At 47.9% G+C, this 25,919-nt stretch overlaps 1 protein-coding gene across 4 annotated transcripts; it reads left to right on the top strand.

The window, feature by feature from the left end:
* The first annotated feature begins 689 nt into the window (after nucleotides 1-689).
* slc16a4 (solute carrier family 16 member 4) lies at nucleotides 690-25,919 on the top strand. Of its 4 annotated transcripts, none has more exons than XR_010816714.1 (11): nucleotides 690-1,157; nucleotides 2,438-2,504; nucleotides 5,323-5,446; nucleotides 13,435-13,558; nucleotides 14,119-14,251; nucleotides 14,617-14,760; nucleotides 14,898-15,059; nucleotides 15,485-16,027; nucleotides 21,903-22,114; nucleotides 23,123-23,212; nucleotides 24,881-25,017. XR_010816714.1 is itself a non-coding variant. In XM_066703132.1 (11 exons), exons 3-11 carry the CDS (start codon nucleotides 5,424-5,426, stop codon nucleotides 25,087-25,089), a joined length of 1,644 nt encoding a protein of 547 aa, XP_066559229.1. In that variant the 5' UTR covers nucleotides 693-1,157; nucleotides 2,438-2,504; nucleotides 5,323-5,423; the 3' UTR covers nucleotides 25,090-25,919. The 4 variants fall into 4 exon arrangements, 3 of the variants coding, with proteins under 3 accessions (XP_066559229.1, XP_066559230.1, XP_066559232.1); XM_066703132.1 differs by having other exon boundaries at nucleotides 693-1,157; nucleotides 23,119-23,212; nucleotides 24,881-25,919; XM_066703133.1 differs by lacking the exon at nucleotides 2,438-2,504 and having other exon boundaries at nucleotides 693-1,157; nucleotides 23,119-23,212; nucleotides 24,881-25,919.

Here is a 25,919-nt window from a genome sequence, read left to right as displayed (position 1 = left end):
AGATGAGAGTTCACCGTCTCTCTCTCTCTTCTCTGTCCTGTATGCATTAGTAGCGTCTCCCCCATTGCCCCGGCCGCTTATGATTCAAACGCAGCGCGCAGACCCACCGCCACTTAGGCGAGGCGCACTGGACACTGACAAGTTGTTCAAGTGGTTTAAACAGGTTTCTTTATGCATTTTTAAAACTTCTGGATCATCTTTAACTCGAAATGCGATTAAATACCCGACCTATTTTGTGTCAATGATCCATTTAGTTTCTCTTTAGAGCTCTATAAAAGTTCTCTAGTCGCTTTCCTATTTGCAATACTCCAAATAAAGCTGATACAAGTAGGTATTTTTTGCATATATTTTATATTTCTAATAATACATCACTGTGCATGCACTCTCTGATCTTAACGTAAAAATGATAGTGTCACCTTAAGTAAAACATGAAAAGGAATTATTTTAGGGTATAGTACACAATTAATCCATGCAATTAATCAATCCAGGAAACCAAATAAAAACACAGACATCAAATAGCTCAACACGCACACAGAACCAGTCCAATCCTGTTTGAAGCTTCACCGGCTGCGCTGCCGAGCCGAGCCGAGCCGAGCCGAGCCGAGCCGGGCCGGGTCTGCGGGGCGGTGCGGGGCGGTGCGGTCCGGGGCGGTGCGGGGCGGTGCGGGGCGGGCGTGCGGGACTCCCTCCAGCCGGCACTGCAAAGTTTGGACATCACGTGTCCGCCCGAGCAAGGCGCCCCTGGGCTTTTCTCGCCCCTGATTATTATTCCTGAATGGTGCTGCAGCAGACCGGCCGTCGGCGGCCCGCTCCCTGCCCGAGAGACGGCGTGCATCTCCGCGGCTTTCTGTCTGTCCGTCGTCATTTCTCAAATCCAGCCTCGGAGACGTATTCGCGATGACTGCGGGGGTACCGGTGCGCTGCCGGGGCTGCTGTCCGGACTCCTGACGGGACTCCTGACGGGCGGGAGGAGCACGTTGATTATATATGAGACTCTGTGGAAGAGGACATCACAGTCCGGGGACAGTTGGCTGAACGTCGGTCCTTCTATTCTACCCCCCATTCATTCATTCATTCGTTTGTTTAAATTAAGCTGGACGAAGATATATGTACGACTGAAGTGATATTGGAAGCGATTTCTGTTTTCCCAGAGAATGGTGAGTTAATGTTAATGTTAATAATAGTAATATATTTGAATAGAAAAAAAATAACAATAATGTCATTGGCTACTTTTTTGTGTGTCAAATGTTTAATTGCTTGTTTTTGTCAGTTCTTGTATCCGGGTAAGCTTGTTACTGAAAAGACACCTGGTTGACCCTTAGCCCACGCCGGGGACAGGTTGATAATATGGGCTAATGATGAGCGGAATGTGAGGTGGCAGTGTGCTAACGTTCATGAATGAAACTGTGTTAAATATATTGTCCAAATGGCTGCCATTTGTCTTGAACGTTAAAGCTTCTTACTGAGGAATTTGCAGAACAAACCCTGAAAGTGCGACGCTAATCTCCATTCACGGAGCTCTTACACAGTTTATGGACAGGTCTCTCCGAGGAGCCCCGAAGCTCTCCGAGTGGCCCTGGCGACCCCCTCCACGGGTTTAGGGTTTTTTTCAGGCGACTTCAGGTGAAGCCAAGATCCTGACTGCGTCTCAACTGACTTTTTTTTTAATCTGCACGTTCCTAGACATGAAATGTAGACTACCGTGAAACGGCAAGATCTAACTTTAAACCGGCCTATAAATAAATAAAAAAGACATGCCTGCGCCAAAGAAAAGGAAAAGTGAGTGCGTCGGGGCTTTTTAGGTTCATCTAAAGTTACTGTGCCTCCGACGTGGGACGATTCATCAGCACACAACCAAGAACTCCCTGTAGGCTTTCAATGAACATAACCATGCGTGGCATTTCTCTGTGCAGCTTCTCCCACTCGGGACAGGCTAGTTTTACTTAACCCCCCCCCCCCACACACACACACACTCTCACACACACACACAACCACACACACACAACCACACACACACACACACACACAACCACACACACAACCACACACACACACACACACACACACTCACACACACATTCTCACACTCACACACACACACACACATTCTCACACTCACACACACACACACTCACACACACACACACAACCACACACACACACACACACACACTCACACACACATTCTCACACTCACACACACACACACACATTCTCACACTCACACACACACACACACTCACACACACACTCACACACACACAACCACACACACACACACACAACCACACACACACACACACACACAACCACACACTCACACTCACACACACACACACACTCACACACACACACACATTCTCACACTCACACACACACACACGTTTCTTGTCGCGGTGCATCTAACACAGGTCTTGTGTTTGTGTGTTTTGTGCAGCACACTTGTGCAGGGCCGCTATGCCGTTGGCGACGCACACACTCCTGCCTGTTCACACCCGCTCCTGGTGAGTAGCTCTGTTACTACTGGGTGTCGTTCCCCTTCACACACCGTTATATATTTGTTTCATTAAAAAAAAAAACTCAAATTAGCAGGTAAAGTTATATTAGACAGTTAAGCAATACTTGTTTCAACAGTGTATATAAACACAGTTGTTGGTTTGTGTGTTTGTTTGGTTATTGTGTGTAAATGCTACTAAACAAACCCAGCTAGGCAAGGTCTCCTACCTCATAATTGCATGTTTAAGCACATGGCACCTGGATTACTGTGGGGGTAAGGTCTTCCTTTAGGCAAAGTTTCAGGATGAGATGTGCAGAGATGTCTGATGTGACCTTTCACACCCGGTTATGCAAGTCCATTCCCTCTTCTGGGAAAGAAAACGCATACATAAAAAATCAATGGGGATATTGGGATTGTTCCGTCTGTCCACCGTGATGCAACTGGTGTGCAAATGCAGAGGTGTGGACAGCTGGTCACAGTCAGACAGCAGGAGGACACTTTCACTGGTACTGGTAACACTAAAATGAAATTATTAATAATAATAATAATAATAATAATAATAATAATAATAATAATAATATTATTATTATTGTTATTTATTTCTTATCAGACACCCTTATCCAGGGCGACTTACACATTATCAGAGCAATACAAAGTGCAATAATACAGTACAGTTCAGGCATAATACATTTTACAAATTTACACAAGTGAATACGAGATACAGTAAGCACTATATAAGGTCTTGCATCCTAGACTGTAAAAGCTGATAAGTGCAGACAAGATGTGAAGTCAAAGTTAAGAGTTATGGGAGAGGGAGCGTAGGGAAATCAAAATAAACAATGCAAGTGCTATTAATGCTATTAATATATATATATATATATATATATATATATATTGTTATTAAGGCAAGAGTATGATAAAACATTGTATAAGTGCAATCTAACAGGATAATGAAAGACTACATTACAAGTACTGTCTAAAAAGTTGAGTAATCGCGGAAGGAGGTCAGGGACTCTGCTGTCTTGACTTCAGTGGGAAGGTTGTTCCACCACTTATGGGCCAGGGATGAGAAGGAGCGGCTCTGGAGGAAGGAGAGCGGAGAGGAGTGTGTGTGAGAATCGGGGCAGAGAGAATAGCAGACGAGTCACAGAGTTCTGGATGAGCTGGAGCGGCGGGTAGTAGTTGCAGGCAGTCCGTCCAGGCGGGAGAGGACCAGGGACTGGACGAGCAGCTGAGTCATGTAGTCGGTGAGGAAGGGACGGATCCGGCGTATGTTACTCAGGAAGAATCTACAGGTGCGCGTCAGCGTGGTGATGTTCTGGGTGTAGGAGAGCGCAGGATCGAGGGTGACTCCTAGATTTTTAGCGGAAGAAGAAGGAGAGAGTGTGGTGGATTCCAAGGGGGTTGAGATGGAGAGGTCAGCAGAAGGTGAGGAAGAGGGGGGGGAAGAGGAGATCAGATTTGGAGAGGTTGAGCTTGAGGTGGTGCGAGTGCATCCAGGCGGAGATAGCAGACAAACAGGAAGAGATGTGAGAGGGGATGAGAGGGTCAGAGAAGGGGAAAGGCAGGAAGATCTGGGCATCATCTGTATAAAAATGGTAACCATAGGATGTGATGAGGGGGCCCAGGGAGCGAGTGTAACATGAAATAATATGAAGTCAGCCACGGCAGAGTCGGGTCACTGGAGCACTGTTTCGCTTTCTCCTTTGTCAGGGTGGATTGAAGATGCAGCAATACTGCTGGAGTTCAGTATCGGGGGGGGCTTCTTTCTTTGGGAGGTATTTAGTGTATTGGACCCGTGTCTTCCCTGTATAAACCAACCCCTTCATGGTCAGCACGATGAGTGGCAAATCCACTGTAATCTTGATTGATTAACACAGGAACAGAGTCCTGATATCTCAAGCTCTCCCTCCGAACGCCGAAGACGTTATCGTAACTAATGATCCTGACGATATCGATCCGAGGACAGTCACCGCCGGCCCTGAATGCGTCCAGCCGGCCACACACTGACCGACTGTCCTGGGGGTTTAAAGTGACACCAGTGTGCACAGCTCGACTTAGTCCACGTGTTATCTCAGCAAAGTGCCTCTTCGCGCAGATGTTGAAGTAAACAGCCCAGAAAGAATGAATAACAATGCAAATTGTGTGTTCTCGGACTTTACAGGGCAGGGTGTTTGTGTTGCCTGCGGCTCTCGGTCCTGGAGAGCATTGTAAAGCGGATAAATTAATCCATCGTGTTAGTCAGAACCTCCCTCTGCCTTGAGCAAAGTCTATTGCACCTTCAAAACAAGCTCCCTCCCAGAGAGAGAGGACAGTGGGGTGGAAAAACGGTTCCAAACCTGTAGGGAACGCAACTTTGGCCTTGTCTGAACTTGTACCGATCTGATTTACAGTAATTATTTCCAATTAGAATGAAAACAATACACCTGAAATCATGCCAAATGCCTTTTTATTTGGTATTTTTTATCGCTGTGTGCAGATCTCCTCCCTGGGATTCAGTTCTAATAGTGCTGTCCTGGTTGTGCCAGAAAACCAGCAAACGGACAAATAAAAGCACACACAAACACAAACACAGTGAACAGGTGCCTGTGACAGAGAATAATGTGTGAGCTCAAGTGAAGATGGCCTGTAGACCCTGCATCCTCTAGCATGACAGAAACACTGGACACGAAGTCACACATGGTTTCACCTGGGGGCGAGTTTAAATTAGTTACGTATCCACGGGCAAATTGTGTCCTTTCTGCTGCGCACCACGAATGCAACGCTAACAGTCACTTATTATGAAGTCGGTGTTTTTTTGTTTTTTTTTTGTGGTTGTCTTTCAGGCTACAGAATACAGACCACCTCACTTCCAGCTCACAGACCACCAGGAATGAGAACATAGCAGCCTGGTTCTGATCCGCGATTCGAGACCCACAGTCCCACTATGCTCCTCAAAGAGCACAACAGGTAGGCCTTGACTTTTTTTACCATTTACGCAGGAATTCCAGTTGTGATTCGTTGTTGTAGTCGTTGTTCACATGAGATGCCATCTTGCAGAGGCCATGACGAAGTGCTGATTGCGTTGTTTTTGTGTGTGAATGTTGAGACCCTATTTATAACCTCAGAGAAGGGTTTGTTTGTATTTTAGTGTAGATTTTAGTTTTGTTTGTCTAGGAGTGACTCGGTGAGAGGCAATGAGAAATCAGCCAACACCGCCAAAAGTAACTTATTGAATCAAGAGAATGTGAAGGGGGTTGTAATTGAGGGGAAAAAGCAACCACTCAGAACCCTGTCTTGATGGACTTTTCCGCACTTTGGTGAAAGTCTATTTGCCGGGTTCGATTCAAGCTGAGAGCAGCAACCCGGCTCGGAGCCCCTGGATTAGCGGGCCCATTCAGTCCTGGACTTGGCTGCCAGGTCCTGTCCTCTTTGATTGAGGCCAGCTTTAACACAATAAACCATGTCGGTGTTTGCAGCTCATTACATTTCTTCCTGGTTCAGATTGTATACGGCACGGGCAGGGGACCACAGGTGTAACCCCCCCTGAAAATAAAGAGTAATAAAGCTTTCACAGGAGGGTGGTCTTTGTGAGCTTAATCGGAAATGTATGGAAAATTTCTGTCAGCACTTTTCTTTATGTTACAGTACAGCTGGGAACTTATTTAATGAGCCAGCGCCGGGCGTTGGTTCCTGCCTCTTGTTCCCTCCTCGTGAGGGAAAGAGTTGAGTAGAGGGGTCTAGTGAGGAGGGAATGCAGTTGGACGTGTGACGGCGGTTGTACATCAGGCTCGGCTCCCTTTCTCTCGAAACAAGAGCAGATAAAAGACACAGACCCGTCCACCTGGGCAGTGTGGCCTCTGCATGTTGTGTGCTCAGGAATGCGCAGGTCTCGGCTTCGGGGCCCCCGGACAGCCGGCCGCCGCACGTATACACACGGCATTCTGTGCCCTGATTGCGTCCTGGGGAATCTGCGTGCTCAGTGTGTTGTTAATCAGGCCAGCATGGTTGAATATTAACATCCCCTCCAGCGCTGAACTCCCCCCCACCCCCGCTGCCCAGTCCCGGTGCCTGAAAAGATCTAGGTACGCACTGCTCTCCCTCTGTAGGATCCACATGTTCTCCCCGGCCCAGCAGTCTTGTGTCCTCAGCAGCTGCCGGCTGTTTGCAAGGCTCGATTCTGCTTTCAATTAAGACTCCCCCCCGGCGAGGATGTTTTAAATACAAGTTTTCCTTTGGAGCTATTGCTGAGATTTAAATCGCCAATAGCACTGTGGAGTGGATTGTACTGTGTCTGTGTGTGTGGTTGGGGGGGATCAATGATAATATCACAGATGGAATAACTGTATCTCCTTGTGCTTTACAGACATTCATGGCTGGCCTTGTACGTGGGAAAAAAAACGAAAAAGTTTGCTGTGGTATTCTGTGGTAAATTGTTGTAAAGTGTAGTGAATCTGTGGGAAAAGCAAAGCAAGTGTGTGGTGTTTCGGTGCTGAACTCTCCTGCTTATTTCCAAGGTCATTTTTCATACAGGTCGTTTGAAGTAATGAAAAATGCATCGAGAGAGAGAGAGCGCAGCGGGATTCTGGGTACAGCTCAGGCTGCGCCGTTAACGTGGGCAAGCTGTGTGAGGCTTTGCTCCAACGCATGAGCTGCTCAAATTGAGGAACTGATCTGGAAGGGGTGAATTGAAATTTTCCGTGAACCCTGTAACTCATAAATCTGTAACAGCAGGCAAGAGCCCCCCAGCCTCGAAGAGAGTCTTTGAAAAGTGCTGTCCTGTGAAAGTCCGCTATTGGTTTGACCCACTTTGAAAAATGACATAATTTGTTTTACTTTTAGGCAGTTTTATGCATCAACAACTTTATTGCAATTTGCTTGTGTATAAAAATACTGTACATACCATCAAAAGGGCTTTAATATTTTATTGTAATCACGTAAGCTGAGACTTTATAAAAAGAAAACGAAGAAAGATTTGACATGGCAGAGCGGCAGAGACACAACTAGAGCATCTGTAAAATAAGTGATATAGTACCTCTGGAATTTGTTGCCAACAAAAAATACCCTGAATAACCCAAGTCTGGTGATATTTGAGTGAGAATGTGGGAAGTGGGCAGGGGTGGGTGTGGCACTGAAATTGGATAATATAGATGTCTCTCTGAAACAAGAAGAACAGTCCAAACCATGGCTGTAGCCCGGTCGCCCCTCCCCCCAGGGCCGGGTTGCGCCTCCCCCCTCTCGGCACACTCCTGGCTTGCCGGAGCAAAGTGGTGGCGCTGACCAGGACTGGGGCATACAGAGCTCTGATTCATTCCCCATTAATCCACTCAATCACTCGGCCTAATTAGCGCAAGGGACCTAAGGATGGCTGTCTGAGTCACAGGGGATCAGCAGTGGGCCCTGACACACAGCAGACTTCTCACTTCCTTGTAGCATCTCACCAAGCACAGCTTATTCCCTGACGTGTACAAGACTAAAATGATATACAATAAAAAGACTAGGGGAAACAAAGTGTCAGCTTTTGTTTCATGTTGCATAGGAGATCTGCAGTGGGAATTGGGTCTGTCTGCACAGAGGGCAATGTGCCTGTTGGGTTCAGTCAGTGTAACCTTTGAAAGCTGTTTTCATCAGATCTCGGTGTGGAGTTTGAATTGAATGTGAAACTCCGTGCGTTGGGCACAAGTCTGTTGGTTTTTCCTCATTTCAGGATTAAGGGTGTCAGAGTTCGAAGCCTCCTATCAAAGAACAACATGGCTGCATGCATTTTAAAAATGCAATCCCTATCTGCTTATGCTGCTATCTGCCCAGTCCTGTGAAAATACAGAACAAAAGGTTGTAGTCTAGTATGTATTATTTCAGGGAGGGTATCTACCCGGTTGTAAGATTCTGAGTCTGGGTGACAGGTAGAGCAAAACACAAATGCAAACCCTAAAATGTGATTGAAATGGCTTGCCAGCTGCCATCGAACTCCAAATGTCGTGTATCTAACAAAGCACCTGTCATCAAACCTGGTGAAAATAGACATTTGAAATAGAAAAATAAAAATAGAAAATGCTTCTTGGACGGGTTTAACCTCACGAATCACGCAATCACGTGGATTTGAAAGAAGGTTGTGTTAAAATGAACCAGGATTTGTTATTTTCCTTATAACATATTCACAACTCTACAGAGATCAGCTGCTATACACCATTACGTATATTAATTATAATGGCAGCACAGCAGTGTGAAGCTTTGAGTCTCATGAGTAACGCAGGTGTCCCAGGACAGGGCAGTTTACAGGCGGTTTGAGAAGGTGGATGTGTAGAGCTGGGCCCCTGCACCTGACAGTCGGTTTTAACTTGCGTTCCTAATTCTAACCCCGGTAGTTTTTTTGACTGACTTCAGGTCATGAGTCAATCTCCCCAGCAATGCCAGCTTACTCTGAGCCTCACGAGACTGTTTAAGTGGCTACGGGCAGGATAAATCTCTGAAATCTGGCTCTCAATGGCCCGGGAGCCCCGTGACACGTCTGTGAGGCCCCCGCCTGCTCTGGCTCTCTCCGCCGGGCTCCCGCTGTGCACGTGGCCTACTGTCCCGCTGTGCTTCCCCTCAGCTCCTCGCAGCCTCGTTGTACTGTACTTTACTCTGCAGCAGTACAGTTCCCTCCCATGTGTGGCTGTACTGTAGTTTTTAGACCACAGAATGTAAGTTATTTATTTGTGTAGCTATAAGCAGGTGCCATTAATGAGTATAACACATTGGTTGCTATCAGCTTAGTAAATGTGTGTGTGTGTGTGTGTGTGTGTATGTATGTATGTATATATATATATATATATATATATATATATATATATATATATATATATATATATATATATATTATATATAAACATACATATACATTGGAACGTTAGTGGTTATAAAGGGTTCTCAATGCAATCATTCAGAGCAGTTTAAGACAGACATCAATTGGCTTTGAAAAACTCAAATGAGTCAACCAGGAAGTGTATTTTCTGTCTAAAAACACATTGGTTTACTGCTCTCTCTCTTATTTTTTCAGTGGAAAGTATAGATATTTAATCTGTGTGCATTTTGACTGGACTGCGTTTGCTTTGAAGCATACATTGAAAGAAATATGCCTTTTTTGTGTGTGCATATGGCTGGAATGCTATACGTTATATTCTAGGGGACAGCGCACCGAGGCCCCTAGCAGCTAAGATCTCTTGGAATGCTGTTCACCAGTCTGTTAACTGTTCAGCAGCTGGCGGAGAAGGGACTGCAAGTGCAGTTATTAGCTTCACAGCCCAACAGTCAGACCTCTCAGGATCTCAGGTGATTTTCCTACACATAGTGCACTGTTGCGTACCAAGAAGCAGGGACTAAGGTAACTAAGTTCATATCAATTACAAGCTAAACAAAATAAATAAAAAGTTACTTCATCACCCTTTAAGTTGGCACATTGACCGCGGTTCCAGTCCCTGTCATGCAAGTGCCCGTATTAAAACATTAAAAACATGACTCCACAATCCTGCTAGGATTCACACGCTGTTCTAGGACAACGGACACGCCACCCTGGGGGCTGGCTGCTCTGACCGGCTGGCCGCACTTAATCCTTCCCATGACAGGTGGGACGACGTGTGCTCATGACACGGGATGCAGCCCAGTGACCCTGCAGACGCGTCTCGGTCTCAGGGAAAGACCCACAGGTGGTGGAGAAGAGCAGCCCCTAGGTGGCTGGTGTGGATTCAGTCCCTTTGGACCCCTGGTTATTCCTGTACCTGACCCCCCCACCATGGCTGTGTGTACGGGCTAGTGAACAGTCAGGGCAGCAGAGCAGGGGGTCACAGCTTCTTTTGAGGTGGTGTGGCTGGATTGGCAGTGCTCTGGCTCTGATAGTTTAATAATCAGCCCCCTGACTGTTGTGGCTTCAGAAGTGCCAGTGATGGCTCAGGCATTGCTAAAAAGAGAATGATTTCATTATTAAATGTGTGTATGTTTTTGTGTATTTGTGTATTATTGTTTACACTGGCTCTCTGGGGCAATTCTTCAATGGGCGGACACTGACCATTTGTCATCTTTTCATTTTTTGTTCCTTTTTACCATTTTCTTTTCTTTTTATTTTAACTAAAATAGTGACTCTAAACAGACCCACCGCTGTCGACACGGTATTCAAGGGCGGGGCTGTCAGTCTGACTGCAGCCCAGGAATGTGTGCTTTGTTTGATTCTTGACCCACTATCTGGATTTTAATCATATTGTTTTTACTTTACATAAGAGACACTGGCACATTCCTTCAACAGCTATGTCATCTATCTGTGCCTGGTGTGAGTTTTAGTTTTATATTGTAATAATTAACATTGTGATGAATCTGTGCATTGTGGGTCGAGCAAAGCATAATGCCATTTACAAATTCCAATTTACATGAGTGTATAGGAAATATTTCAACAGATACATAAAGTAAGCAGATGACCTGAGGGAAACACTCAGCTGGCGGTGTGTGTTCAAGTCACTCCAAATGCTCAGTTCACAGTCAACCCCCCTGTATTTATGCAGCATTGTATGCCTGGGGAGGGACAGAACTAATCACACCCGCAGGATCACCTTAGCAGTCTTCATGCTTTTTGGGATTGTTGAAACTGGCTGTCCTCGTTTACCTTGCTAGGCCATTGTGCACACATTCCTCCAGGGTTATTTCAGCTTATGAGCTTTCTTTAGTCTGCATCCTTATGTTGTAAGTCGCCCTGGATAAGGGGGTCTACCAAGAAATAAAAATAATAATAATAATAATAATAATAATAATCCTTGTGCGGTTTGTTTTCCTGTTCCAGAGCACAACGGCAATGTCTTTTTGGGACAGGCGAGGGTTAAACGGGCCATTAAGTGTGCTTTACAGGTTACATAATTGAACGCAGTTTGTGAATTAGTCACTCAGAACAGCGTCTGGGACATTTTGAGCTTACTTATTATCTGAAGCCATCACTTATCAAGCCCTGCCCCGGCCCACTGCCCCAAGCACTGGGGGCAGGGCCGAACCTGCAGAACCATGTTTGTGTTCTTCAAATCAACACTTTTCTTTTCACCGCAAGGCTGCAGGAACAGCTATACGTTTTGGAGTTGTATTCGTGATATGCTGTGAAGGATTCAGCCTCAGGGATGTTGGTGGTGGGGGGGGCTAATATTTTAGTCACCATCACCCTGTTTTTGTGTCCCGCCTTTTTCTTACTCGCTAGACAGGAATTTGTTTTGCCCACGAGGGGTTTCATCCATCAAAAAGAAGAAAAGAAAAAGAGAGAATCTCAGATGCGATCTTTTAACACATAGTTATAATTACTGTTAGCATCATTGTGAGTTATGTGGCAGAGGCATTCACCCGAAGTAACTCCTGTTCAAAAAGCGAGACTGTAGTGTAATCTGAATTAGACACCATGTTGAGTGCTGCAGCAAAGACGCACCTAAACACAGCTCAATGCATCCCTCTATGTAATGAAGCCAGACATAAGGAAGATGAAATCGCATACAATGGCTACAATGGCTTTCAAATTACGAGGATGCAACTGATCTTAAGTAACCCCGAGAGAGCAGGTGCATTCCACACGGCCAAGATTCGTCTTCGCGTGAGAAAAGCGTGATATCTGTCTGATTGTATCCCATGAACATGTCAACAAGGATATGTCTGTTTTTCAACCATGGCCAGAACAGGCTTGTTAGCATTTCTGAAGCTTTTTTTAATGAGTGTAAAAGCACATTGGAAAAGAACCAAAATGACAATAACTTGCTCATTGCCGTTGTGCTCTGGAACAGGTAAACAAACCGCACAAAGATTATTATTATTATTATTATTATTATTTTTATTTATTAATTTTTTATTTCTTGGTAGACCCCCTTATCCAGGGCGACTTACAACATAAGGATGCAGACTAAAGAAAGCTCATAAGCTGAAATAACCCTGGAGGAATGTGTGCACAATGGCCTAGCAAGGTAAACGAGGACAGCCAGTTTCAACAATCCCAAAAAGCATGAAGACTGCTAAGGTGATCCTGTGGGTGTGATTAGTTCTGTCCCTCCCCAGGCATATACTGCACGAAATGGTGCATAAATACAGGGGGGGTTGACTGTGAACTGAGCTTTTGGAGTGACTTGAACACAGAGCACCAGCTGAGTGTTTCCCTCAGGTAATCTTCAGCTTACTTCATGTATCTGTTGAAATATTTCTCTCATTTACTCATGTAAATTGGAATTTGTAAATGGCATTATGCTTGGAACTGCACTGTATTATTGCAATTTGTATTGCTCTTATATTTTGTAAGTCACCCTGGATAATGGCGTCTGCTAAATAATAATAATAATAATAATAATAATAATAATAATAATAATACTGCCAGGGCAGTTGAACATTAGATGTGTGTAGCTCTTTGAGTCTCCACCATAATGCATATCTAGCTCGGTGCAAACAGTCTTGAAAACTTTGCTCATGTCACTGTACTGAGCACAGACACAGCCAGGGCGGCCCAGCCTCGAGCATCTGGACAGCTGCCTGAAGACCACATGGGGCTTCGAGTGATAGAGAGAGAGTGTGTGAGTGCATGAGTGAGAGAGAGAGAGAGTGAGAGTGAGAGATTGTGTGTGTGCATGAGTGAGAGAGTGAGAGTGAGTGAGTGAATGAGCAAGCAAGTAATTGAGCAATTATGGCTGTCCTATATAGTGTAACTATTTAAATGGGAAGGGTTAGGGGGTGGTATTGAGTTCCTTTCATTGTCTTGCATCGACTGGCTGTCTCTTTCTTAATTGCTTGACTAGAACTCATTTTGCCTCAAAGGTGTCAGTTAAAGAAACAGAGAGGATCTCAGATGCCACCTTTTAACACACAGTTATAAGTGCTGCTGCTGAGATTATAGTTGCTTGAGCCGTGAGTCCGGCGGTGTGGAGTCTGTGACTCTGAGACTTGGTGGCTGAGTGTGTTGCTGCTGCTTGTGATTCCAGCGAAGGCAAGCCCGCCAAGATGGTCATCTGCGAGAAGAAGGTGGCGAAGAAGGAGGAGACACCTCGGTACGTCGACCCCCCTGATGGCGGCTGGGGCTGGATGATCGTGCTGCACTGCTTTCTGGTGAGTCCCGGGCGGCTAGCTGGTCTGAGCCCCGAGTCTGTGCTGTGCAGCGTGGTGCTGCAGCCGTGGATCACTGCAGAGTCATGTCATGTTCACAGAGATGTTCTACAAAGATTATATTTGGCCATGTGCCGTCTGCATATAGCTCAGTCTGAAACGAATCCCAGTTTCTAGCATGACACTCGCTCTCCGAGACATTCCTCACAGGCCATAAAGTTGCCTCTTTCCTCACCAATTAGCCGGCTCTCCACTCTGTCCAGGAACAGATGTGGTCTGCTCCCCCCGAGAGAGACCGACAGGCATGTGTTTACAGCCCGACTCTGTCTCTCCTTTCGGATGCGGTTCTGTTTCTCTTCTTCCTTCTCCCTGCCAGATAGGAGACTCTCTAGTATATTTAGGGGATCCCGTTAGTTGTTTTTGAGGAGTAAGGACAGTGGGCTTATTATTAAGAGTGCAGAGTACACCAGTCACCAGTAGCACGAGGGAGTGCGGTTTAATGGAAATTATGGCTTTCATACGGGTCCATCTCTCTCTCTCTCTGTCTTTCACCGCCACCGCAGGTCAACATCCTGGTGATGGGCACGCTCAAGACCTTTGGCATCTTCTTCGTGGCATTCCAGGACGCGTTCGGCGGCTCCTCGGAGCAGATCAGCTGGATCGGCTCCATCATGTCCAGTCTGCGGCTCTCGGCTGGTCAGTGCTCTTCCCTGCACTCGAGCCCCACCCCCTTAACACAGCAGTGTTTCTCACCCCCCAACACAGTTTCTCCCACAGCCCTTCCGCAAGGTTGACTGTGGTAAAGTAACAAAGCGTGTTTAGAGATAACGAGACAGTGATGCAGGTCTGCAGGCTGACAAAAGGAACAACCCCCCCCCCAGCTCTGCAGGAGACATTAGTAGATGTTCAGTAACTGTGGACTGAAACACTGGGGATAAAAGTGTGCAGTGCAGACGTTTTGGTCAAGTGCCCACCCAAGTCCGTAGCGCCCAGCACGTGTGCTCCGGGGAGAGGGGTTTAGCAGGAAGACTAACATCGCTCTGCCTCTCTCTCCCCTGCAGGTCCGCTGGCATCCGTGGCCTGTGGCAAGTTGGGCAACCGCGTGACGTCCATTGTTGGGGCAGTGCTGGTCAGCGCTGGCTTCCTCATGAGCATCCTGGCCACCAGCGTGATCTTCCTGTACGTCAGCATGGGCGTGATCGTGGGTGAGTGCGGCCTGCCCCCCCAAAATCCTGGCACTGGACTGTTAAGGGGCCGTGTCTGAGAGCATTTCAGTGTCAGACGTGGAAGGGATCCAGGAACTCACTTGACGCTCCCTCTCTCTCCCTCTCCCTCTCCACAGGGATCGGCTTCGCCCTCCTGTACCAGGCCACCTCCGTTGCCACGGCCACGTATTTCAGAAAGAGGCTGGCGACGGCCTACTCCATCGGCCGCTCTGGGATGGGCCTGACCTTTGCTCTGGCCCCCTTCACACAGCTGCTTCTGGAGAGCTACGGCTGGCAAGGTTGGTTTCGCTGCGCACTGAGGCCTACACTCGAGTCAGTGTGAGCCCCCCCACAGTGTGGTGACTGGCTGCTACGAGTGAGTGCTGGAGATTGTGTGGATTGTGTGGACTCGTAACTGGAAGGTTGTGGGTTCAAATCCCGGGTGGGGCAGTGCTGTTGTACTCTTGAGCAAGGTACTTCATTTAGATTGCTCCAGCTGTATAAGATAAGAGTATAGAAAGAGTGTCTGCTAAATAATGTAATGTAATCTTCTTGATCTGTGGGTTAGTTAGCCCTGGGGAGGGTCAATCTGAGCTCGCATTTGCTTTCCAGTCAATTGGTTTGAGGTCCGTTTTGGGTCAGTATTGATCCAGATTGGAGTCCAAAGCAGGGAGAGGGACTCTCTCAAATATATAGTGATGTATATGGGCTTTCTCTTCCACAGGAGCGCTGCTGATCCTGGGGGGGCTCATGTTGAACCTGGTTGCCTCTGGGATGCTGCTGAGACCCATACATGTTAAGGGCACCGAGCCAGACCCCGCCCTGCAGGATCACACCAACAAACCCCCGGGACCCGAGAAAGCTCCACTGTCCTTCCAGAATGGCCTGAACGGGGGGGGCCCATTGACGAATGGAGGCCCCATCTCCGACCCCCACTCAGGCACCCACCAGGAGACCCCCCTCCAGAATGGTGCATTGCAGAATGGGCACGAGAAGCATAGCCCCGCCACGGGGAAGGGGCCCATCCCCTCCAATGAAGCTCAGTTCTTCCTGAAGCAGAATGGCCAGGCTCCGGCGAGCGAGGATGTGTCCACGGTCTCCAAGCTGCTGGACTTCTCTCTCCTGAAGGACCCTTTCTTCTGCATCTTCACATGGTCACTGGTCTTCAGCCAGCTGGCCTACTTTATCCCCTATTTCCACCTGTCCGCCCGGGCCAGGATCCTCGGCATTGACCCCATGGATGCGTCCTTCATCATCTCGGTCGCCGGTAAGTCCCTCTCTGACCTGGTGGGATTGGTTGTCCCGGTGTTCGTTACACTTCACAGCACAGGGATGACGCTGTTAAAGGGCAACTAGCACGGAATCATGGTTTCATGCATCTTTGCAGTTATACAAGTGTGTAAGGTGTGTGGAGTTTGTCCAGTTCGCTTCTGACACATAAGAAACTTTGAACCGTTTGGAAATTTAAAACTCACCCAATAATGCTGATGTTAAAAGTGTGTGTTATTTCAGTTTCTCGGGACGTGCCGTGTCATAAATTCCCGTCTAGAGGAAAAACTGCAGAAGCTACGGATTTTTCTTCCCTGCGCGACTCGGCTAGTTATTATCAGTCTTACTCCTCGATGGTAATCACAGTTTCCGTAAACAACATCTGTACAGGATCCCCCCAATAAAAGACAGTCCCGTAGCTGCCCCTTTTTCCATAATTGTGGCCAACCAATTCACACAAATGTTTTCCACTGCAACGTCCAAACTGAAATGAAAACACCCAACCAGAATGAAAGCATACAGGGACAATCGACCCGGGTATGGAGGTTCAGAGTTGGTTTATGTGTTGACAGAATCACTCAATAACCAAAACAAATGGCACATCAAATCGCTGACATATGACATCTGGCTGAAAACAAGCGAAGCAGGAGAGCAGCCCCTTTTTTTTACCCGTTTTAAAGCAAACTGACTGGCACCCGACAGACCAATGTAACAGATTTCTCATTAATTGAATAAAAGTCTGAATATGTATATATAATCAAATTTATTCTCAACTTGGTGTATCTTAAATCGTCTTATATCAGAGGCCACTTGTACAGAAGATAGGTCGTCTGGTTGTTTGGATGGAGAAAGTGAGGAGTCCACGTAGACTCCTACATCTTTCTCATGCGTTAGAACTAGATGAAGTAACACACACCTAGGAGTCTACATGGACTCCTCACTCTCCCTATCCAAACAATGTGGGGAAGCAATAAAAAAGGCAAACACAATGCTAGGGTATATTGTCAAAAGTGTAGAATTGAGAACAAGGGCAGTGATGTTCAGACTGTACAATGCACTAGTTAGAGCTCATCTGGATACTGTGTACAGTTCTGGGCTCCACACTTCAAGAAAGATATCGCTGCTCTAGAGGCAGTTCAGAGGAGAGCAACCAGACTTATTCCAGGTCTGAAGGGAATGTCCTACCGAGAGACTGAGGGAACTGAACCTTTTCACCCTGGAACAGAGGAGACTACGTGGGGACTTGATCCAAGTCTTCAAAATCATGAAAGACATCGACCATATCAAACCAGAGGAGCTTTTCCAGATCAGCAGAGACACACGCACCCGGGGACACAAATGGAAATTGGGCTTCAAGGCATTCAAGACAGAAAACAGGAGACACTTCTTCACACAGAGAGGCGTCACAATCTGAACAAACTCCCCAGTGATGTGGCTGAAGAGACAATTTGGGAACATTCAAAAACAGACTGGATAGGATCCTTGATCACTTAGTTATTAATGGACACCAAACGAGCACGATGGGGCGAATGGGCTCCTCTCGTTTGTAAACTTTCTTATGTTCTTATGTCTGATACATATTCCTGCAGCGGTGGTGACTTTGAGCCTGAATTTGATATCCCCGAACGAAGCTACAGAGAGAGAGAGGGGGGGGGGGGGGCAATAATGTGATTGTTCTGTGAAATTATGATAAAGTGTCCAGTTTACTTCAGCTATCAGAAAGATCTGTGCTGACAAGGGGGAAGGTCATTGAAATGGAAGTCCTGGGGTGAGTTGGGATTCACACAGCGTATAGTTATCACTTTATTTTTACATTTGAAATGACATAGAAGAGTGGTTTTTGTTTGCTTTATTAGGCAGTCTGGAGTATAGAAAGGTCAGCCAGTGATTGGTACCTTACCAGGTGGCATTATGTTGCTATCAGCCTCCACACTTTTTGCCCTTCCACGTTGCCCATAGCCTGAGTTTGGCTTGTAACTCGTCCTACACTTTTTTCTGGCACCAGACCAAATATGTGCACGGAATGGAGGCAAAGGTCTAGATGCAAACAGCTCGCACTGTCAGATGATACAGAGATGCCCATGATGACAGTCCGGCCTAGTCAGCAAAATACAGCTGCTGTAGGTCTGTGGAAGTGGACTTAAATAAAGTAGTCCACATGGAAGTGAAACAGGTACGGCTGTCACTCATTTTATACTTATTTTTTCTCCATGCCTGTAAAATACTAACGATGTGACAGACCTGCCATTATCTGACAGAGTCTTGAAACAGGAGGCAGCTCTCAGATGTAATGAGAGGGACTGAAACGGGGGCTGACATTTATTTTCAGTCGGGACATCCCGATTTCTGCCCAGGTAACAGACATCGAATCAAATCATTGTAGAAAACATGCCTGTTCAAAGATTTGGGCACCATTTGGATGTTTGGCAAGTTTTTTATGGATTTGTCAAATGTTTTAAATACTTAGCTTTGGAATGATTTGTTCTATTTAATATTGACCTCCAGATCCGCATGTCAGCAAATATACCTGTGGGGGAAAAACAATCATTAATCACATATGCTGTACAGCTCGTACCTCTAACTCACATACATTTACACACACACAAACACACTCACTGCAGGAGTAATTAGTATTTAAATCCAAGCAGCACAATCTCATCTCACTGCAAAAACATGTGGCAATCAAACCCTGCCTATAAGCCACCTCAGTGGCCTGAATATAATTTATTATAAATTAACATGCCTTGTAAAACGGTTGTTTCAAGAAATGATTTAGCTGCGTTTGACTTTGCTCAGCTTGCACAATTCAGAACTATAGAAGAATTTTGTCTGCCTTTTAAAATCATATATTGGTGCGATCCTGAGACCTCTCTTAGGGACCTGGGCCTTTTAGTAATGTGGTAAAGTTGATGCACTGTAGCACAGGAGACCAGCGTTCGAATTTCACTGTGGCTGGAACTCCCAGGATGTTACATTGGTGTCAGAGTGGGATAACGAGCCTGCATCAGGTCATCTCTGGTGAAGCGATGGAAGAGCAGCAAGAGGGCAATCTGTAATTCCTGGGTGGGGGGGGTGTAGTGATCCTGAGACCTGGCAGAGGGACCAAGTAATGCATTAAGGTTGCTGCACTGTGGTGTGGGGGACTGGGGTTCAAATCTCACCATGGCTGGGACCCCCAGGATGTTACAATATTGTATTATTATTTGCAGGTTTGAATAAAAGGGAGAACATGTTCCAGACCTGTTCTTAGATACTTTACAGCTCACAGTAGTTAGAGGGCAGATGAAAAGTGTAGGAATGTGGATTTTTCAATTTCGTCGTTATTTTTGTGTCAACATCTCAAAGGAAGTGGAGCCCAAACCTGATTCTGTCCTTCATTGCTGCCAGTCCAGGGAGGGGGGTGGAGGTTGGGGTAGGGCCTCTGGCTATCCCACCTTACCCTGGAGTCACTGCCAGACTCAGAGTCCCCTCTCTCACAATGGGCCGCCTGTCTGAGTGAGTAGCAGGGCCTGGTGTTTTTGACAGTGTGGCAACCTGCTTTGCTCACATTCAAAGGCCCAAACTATCAGCTCTCTCCCTCCTGCTCAAAGGAGTCCTTTCAGCCCAGACAGGCAGGCACGCTGGTAGGCAGCTTCCCAAACAGGCCCTCCGTCTCGGGCCATTGCGGGGTCCCCGAGAGTCGCTAGGCAACGGCTTCCGAATGGAGCTGCTCCCTTGGAGACAGGAAGGCTTGTGAATTCTGAGCCTGAAGAGGCTCGGACTCAGAGACTCTTTGTGACAACGACAGAAAGGACTGTATGGTTGTTTTTTTTACGTATAAATAACATTACGCTAATAATAAGTGTGACGCGCTTTCGTGAAGTTGTTAGCAGCATGTGCACATGCAGTTTGTTAGTCTCTTAAAACAGATTGGGAAATGAGGTGGGGGACAAGTACCAGAATGCCCTTCTAAAGCTGTAATGCATGATCCCTCAATCCTCTGTCATCTTGAGAAAAATCCCTCTACATAAATAAATAAATAGATCGATACAGGATGTGTGACATTGCTTTGAGAACTGAGCCAGGGATAAAACAAAGGGAAAAAGGCCAAGCAGAGACTACAGAGAACACCCACTTCGTAACCAGGAGGACTGAGACAGCTGGGATGAGAAACTGCTCCTAGCTGTGATTAAAACACACAAACAAGCTCTGAATTGTTTAGGACTGCAGAGGAAGCACGCCGGGAGACTTTGCCGAGTAGCGGAAAATGCTCGGCAGCTGTGTGTGTTAAGGGAGGGCTTTCTTGGGACATCTCCCCAAGATGCTCCCTCCCCGGATTATGTGTGAGTGTCGGGGAGCTCCTGCTGTCGTGTCTCAGCTGGCTGTGCCTCGCTGTCCGCAGCCTCGCCCTGCATTGGTTTCCAAGCTGGGGAAGGTGTTCTGGCTTTATCTTCTGCCTCGAAGTACAAACAGTGTGGCTTGGCAGTCTGGAGCGCACTCTCTGTCCGTTGTTGTTCAGTGCAGTGAAGGCTGTTCAGAATGGGTCCCTTATGCTGCCAAAAAGGGGGTTCAGGGGCCCCAGGAGTGATGCAATACTCCAGCCACATAAATCCTGCACTGCGTACTCCTGAGGAATATCTGGCTGCATGAATGGACAGAGGGTTCATATCCCCTGTGTAATCAGGGGGCACAAAAGGCCTATGAGGTGCATACAGATATTTTTTTTTCCAAACAAAGTCCTACAACAGCAATAGATTCAACTTGGTGATGCTTTTATTGCCACCACCCCCTCCCCCAGCTGTATCGTGACCCATTCAGAAATTAGAATTAGAAAAAACAAGAATCGCCTGATAGTCAGCAGTACTTTGAACGTTGACTCAGCTTCTCTCTGCAGTCGGCACATAGATTGCTGCCATTGATCTGGGTTGGGGCTTTTTTGTTTTCCGAGGGAGGTTATGCAGCAATCAAGGTATTGATCCGTTGGACGCCGCTGCCGATACCCGGCTCTGACTGTGCCGGCGGCAGCGCACGGCACTCTGATTAGATGAGGTCAACAGCAATCAGCGCAGTGAAGAGACGCATTCAGTGGCGCAGATAGGAGCTTGAGAGAACATTCCTCAGCCACAGGCCGAGCTGCCGGGCCCTCGTGGCACAGCAGTGAGACAGGACCTTGTAGAGGGGGCCAGGGAGTGGACACTCAGCACCTGCTGTCTGCGGCTAATCTCCTCTAGGGATTCCTCTGTCGTGGCACTAGATTTGAAAAATGGCTTTGTTGCTCTTCTTCTTCTCCCTGAATCTGTAATAGTGAGCACTTAACTCAGTGGCCTGTGAATGATGACTAGATTTTAAATGGACCCAGGGTGGGGGGAGGGACATTTTCCACTTCAAGTCGGAGACCAACCACATCTCGATACTCGGCTTCTCAAGTGTGCAGTGTGAAGCCGAGCATGTCTGAGCTCTACCCTGCTCTCGCTGGCACCAGACTCTGCAGCCGGTTTCCCTGATCTCTGCCAGCGCTCAGAGAGGCGGCGAGTCTGCGCACGTGTCTGTGTGTGTATATATCTCTCTCAGCTGGCAGCCTCTCTGTGAGTTTTAGCACAGCAGTGTGTGAAAGGCAGAGCGGTGTGTTCACGCTTTGGAGAAGCCTGCTAGGCTGCTTTAAATCAAGACATAGTCATGCCTTTATTTTTCTTCTGTGCTGCCAGCAAACTGGGTTGAGCAGGCTGTGCTCCTGTTCTATTTTATGTAAAGCTGTCTGACTCTGGAATCCCTCTGTCAATCTGTCTGTCTGCCTTTCTCTCCCTCACTCTGACTCTAGCGTCTGTCTGTCCCTGTCATTCTCTGTCTCTCTCTCTGTCTGACATGGTGTCTCACTCTGTCCGTCTCTCTCACAGGCATCACCGAGACAGTGGCCCAGCTGGTATCGGGCTGGGTGGCTGACAGGAACCTGATCCACAAGTACCACTACCACAAGGCCTACCTGATCCTGTGTGGGGTCGTCAACCTGCTGTCCCCTCTGGCCACCACCTACATCCAGCTCATGATCTATGCCATCTTCTTCGCTATCTTCTGCGGGGGCTACATGGCGCTGCTGCTGCCTGTCTTGGTGGGTACCTCACACAGGCCCCTGCCTGCTCTCAGAGCCAGGAACAGAGAGTCTGAAGGAAATCTGAAAGCCAACCCTTCTGTATCATTGTCCTCTAGTGCACTTCCTTTCTTTCTGGGTCACATGACTTGGTTGTGGGAGATGTACGCAAATCATGCCTTTATTTTATTATTTAATAATAATAATAAAATTTGCAGGACGTACAGATAAGGACTTTTTTGATCTGGGGCAAGAAAACACACTTGTTGAGCACCTGCAAGTTCAGTCACAGTGCGTTTCCCAAGAGCCTGTGCCAGTGGAAACCCGCTGTCGGGTTTGGGAGAGGTAGTGTGTGAGGGTTGTCTGTGGTGGGCCTTCGATATGCCAACGCACAATCCGGGCCAGTGTGAGTGTGAGTGTGTGAGAGGAAGGATGCTGCAACCTTCAGCTCATATCCAGCCATCCTGTAACCCGATCCTGCTTAAAACAAAAGGCAGGGAGTCGCTGAGGACAGGCCTGGGGGGGGCGGGTGCTTTGTAGCTCTGCCTGGACTCAGCAGCTTTCCCAGCGGCCGTCTCCTCCTGTTTATAGAAGACAGAGAAACTCCGTGTCCTGCCGGGGCCTTGATCCTTCCCCACTGAGGAGAGGGGGGGATTGTCCCAAGTCACTCCACTGCTGTGGGGTCCCAGAGAGGCCAGCTCTGAGCTGGAGCTCGTCCCCTCATTGTAAGGTGTAAACTGTTCTACTGTGTTCAGCAGCATTCCTGTGTCTTTGTGCACATGTGTGGATGTACTTTAGCCCATGACGCACACACACCGGCACCACCACGGTTTGGAACAGGAAGGGAAGGTGTTTCTTGGGCCATTTTTTGTGCAACAGCCAATCCCTGCCCGGCTTAAAACTCACGGAATACTCCGGTGGCACAGGACTGAACTGTGCCAGGATTGATGGTGGCTCTCTCTCTCAAGCCCCTGTGTCGCCACGTCTAACCTCCCCATGCGCTCCTGTGCTCTGTGCCCTCCCAGGTAGACCTGGTTGGGGTGGAAAGGCTGAACAACTCGATGGGCTTCTCCATGTTCTTTGTGGGGATCGGCTGCCTCACGGGACCCCCGACTGCAGGTGAGTGGTGCCCCCTCCCTTCAATGATGTGAAAACCCTTGCATGTTGCAGAATAGGTAGTGAAAGGGCCGGGGCTGAGCCAAGCAGGGGGCTTGATTGTGAGTGTGGAGTTTGTGCGCACATACTGCACTAATAAAACACAGGAACCACGAATACAGACGTGGATAGACCTGTTTTTATGAATAACGATCCTACACAGGATGTCTTATATCTGGAAGGTGTTTTGCTGTATTAACATGAATTAAAGCCGTTTTGCTCTGCACAGTTTAGCTGGCCTGGCAAGAACATCTACAACTCGATCCCCAATCCCTGCCATTGTGCAACTTGGTGGGGCAGCCATTTCACATTTCCTGTTCCACCTCCTGAGCTCAAGTGAGGCTCTTGAAATAATCAGAGTGAGATGCACTGTTTATGTAAAGTTGCAGGAAGGTGAAAGTGGGTTCGCAGCGCCAGGGCCCAGGCGCTGATCAGGACCAGATGGCTCGCTCTGAGCGTGGGGCCGGGGTGACAGCGGGCCTCTGTGAGCCGAGACTCACACAGATGCCCTGTGAGAGGCTTTCTCCGAAGAGCTCTGCAGCTTCGGTGAATTCACTGGAACTGGGACAAGCCCTGGCATTCATGTATTTATTCATTTAAACAGAAGGTTGTGACTCGTGTTTCTACCTGAAATATACGGCACACCTGCATGTATTACACATTAGTGACTCATCTAGTGTATATATGTAATAACACGTTACACAGTCCACCCCTAAGGATTCAGACCATAAATACGCAGTTTATTGTTTAATAACAAGGCAGACCTTTTTCATTTGCATCTCAAACTCTAATGATCAATAAATGAATACGTACATAAAACAGTGAAATAAAACTGTTTGCCCTAAAAAATGTATCAATCCATCAATCCAATCCCTCTATCCACCAAGCGACAAGCCCGTAGTCAGAGGATGAGGAGTCTAATCTGGTCCTGTCAGAGATAGCCTGGATTCTGCCCTTATGGGACACAAGCAGAAGACATCCTTCCAACACAGGGCTTTTGAGGAAGAAAGCTAAACAGAGAGAACCCGCCTCGTCCTCCCCGTCCTCCTCTCCCCCTCCAGAGCAGGACAGAATTCCTCCAGGAATAATTTTGAACTCAGTGACTGAGAGGGAGAGAGGGGGGGCAGAGCAGCTGCGGCCCCCCGGCCCCCCGCCCCGTGTCTCGTGTCTCTTTGGCTGGGGTGATTGATGGCCGGCATGATTGACTGTCAGCCTGGCCCGTCTCAGAGTCGAGTGTGCGTGGCCTGGGAGTAGCGCGGGGCTGCGTTTACCAGGCCCTCCGCAGGGGGCTGAGCCAGGGGGCAACAGTAAAGAAATACACTGACACCCCCCCCCCCCCGTCAGGCACGCTGTCAGGGGCTCTGGCTGCACTCTGCACCCCTCTAGTGGAGGGAATGTGTCATACCCGGGCAGAACAGGTATTCAGAATAAGGTAGCAAAATAAAGTATTTTAAAAAGTATATATACTACAAATATATATATCCTTACCTTACATCTACAGCACAGACTAGTTCACAGCACTCAACTACTGCTACTACAGTATTCATTCTAACCATCACTGTAATAAACTATGGCAGCCCCCTCTGGCTGGGCTGCGGCCCTTTCTCACCACCCTCTCTGTGCTCCTCCCAGGCCTGCTGTATGACTACACCCGCACCTACGACTGCTCCTTTTACCTGGCCGGCGTGTGCTACCTGCTGTCCTCCGTGTCCCTCTTCCTGGAGCCACTGGCCCGTCGCTGGACGAAGATGAGGAGGCCGGAGGGACGGACCGGAGAGACGACGGGCCGCCAGATCAACGGCCGTGTCGTGTTGGACAGCGTGCGGAAGGGGGTGGTCTAGGAGCGCTGGCGGGGCGGGACCAGGCTGGGTCGGATGTCCCGTGCGATATCTCCCCTGGGGGTGCTGAACACTGGAAGCCACGCATCGCCGGGGTGTTGTCGTTGACTACCCCAGCCTCCGGCTCGTCTGCCGGGATGGAGGTCAAAGGTCAACCACTGGTTCGATGGACCTTTGAGGTGCATCAGAAACCCAGCCTTTGCACAAACAATACACTAATGCAACTCAGTGAGGCGGGTCTCTGAGAACCGAAAGGAAAGGACACCTCCTCTCTCTCAAGGCAAGAGACTTGTCATAGCCAGCAGAAGAGAGGAACGAAATCCGATTCTGTAATGTTTGAATATGAGCCAAATGAGCACTTTTGTTGCACATGTTATAAACGTTATTATTTTATTTTCCTTCTTTTTAAAACTGACTCTTTCTGATCACTGCAGCTCTCTGCAGTCCTCAAACCACATGGGGGTGGGTCTAGAACCCAGAGCTGCGGGACACAGACCCCCCTGTGGGCCTGAGACGCGCCCGTGTGCAACACTGCTGCACCTCATAATCAAACCCATACCAGGAATGCAGAGCGTCAGAAGAACACGTGTTCCTCTTCCCAATCCCCGCAGTTCGTCCCTCTCATTGTTACAGTCCGCCATGATCTCAGCCTCCAGGCACGGCTCCCCTGCCGTCTTCACAGCCATTCCCCTCAGTCAAGGGCCCAAGAGCTGGGTGCCACCGTGTCCGCTGGCTGTGGGGGGGGCTCAGAGTCACTATTATTCACTTTCATTGCCATGTTTTTACATGAACCAATACAACCACAGCAAATAAATAAATAGTCTTTGAATTTA

This window comes from Amia ocellicauda, chromosome 5 (assembly GCF_036373705.1).
Source record: "Amia ocellicauda isolate fAmiCal2 chromosome 5, fAmiCal2.hap1, whole genome shotgun sequence".
Classification (NCBI taxonomy): domain Eukaryota; kingdom Metazoa; phylum Chordata; class Actinopteri; order Amiiformes; family Amiidae; genus Amia; species Amia ocellicauda.
This window is presented reverse-complemented; position numbering and strand designations above follow the sequence as displayed.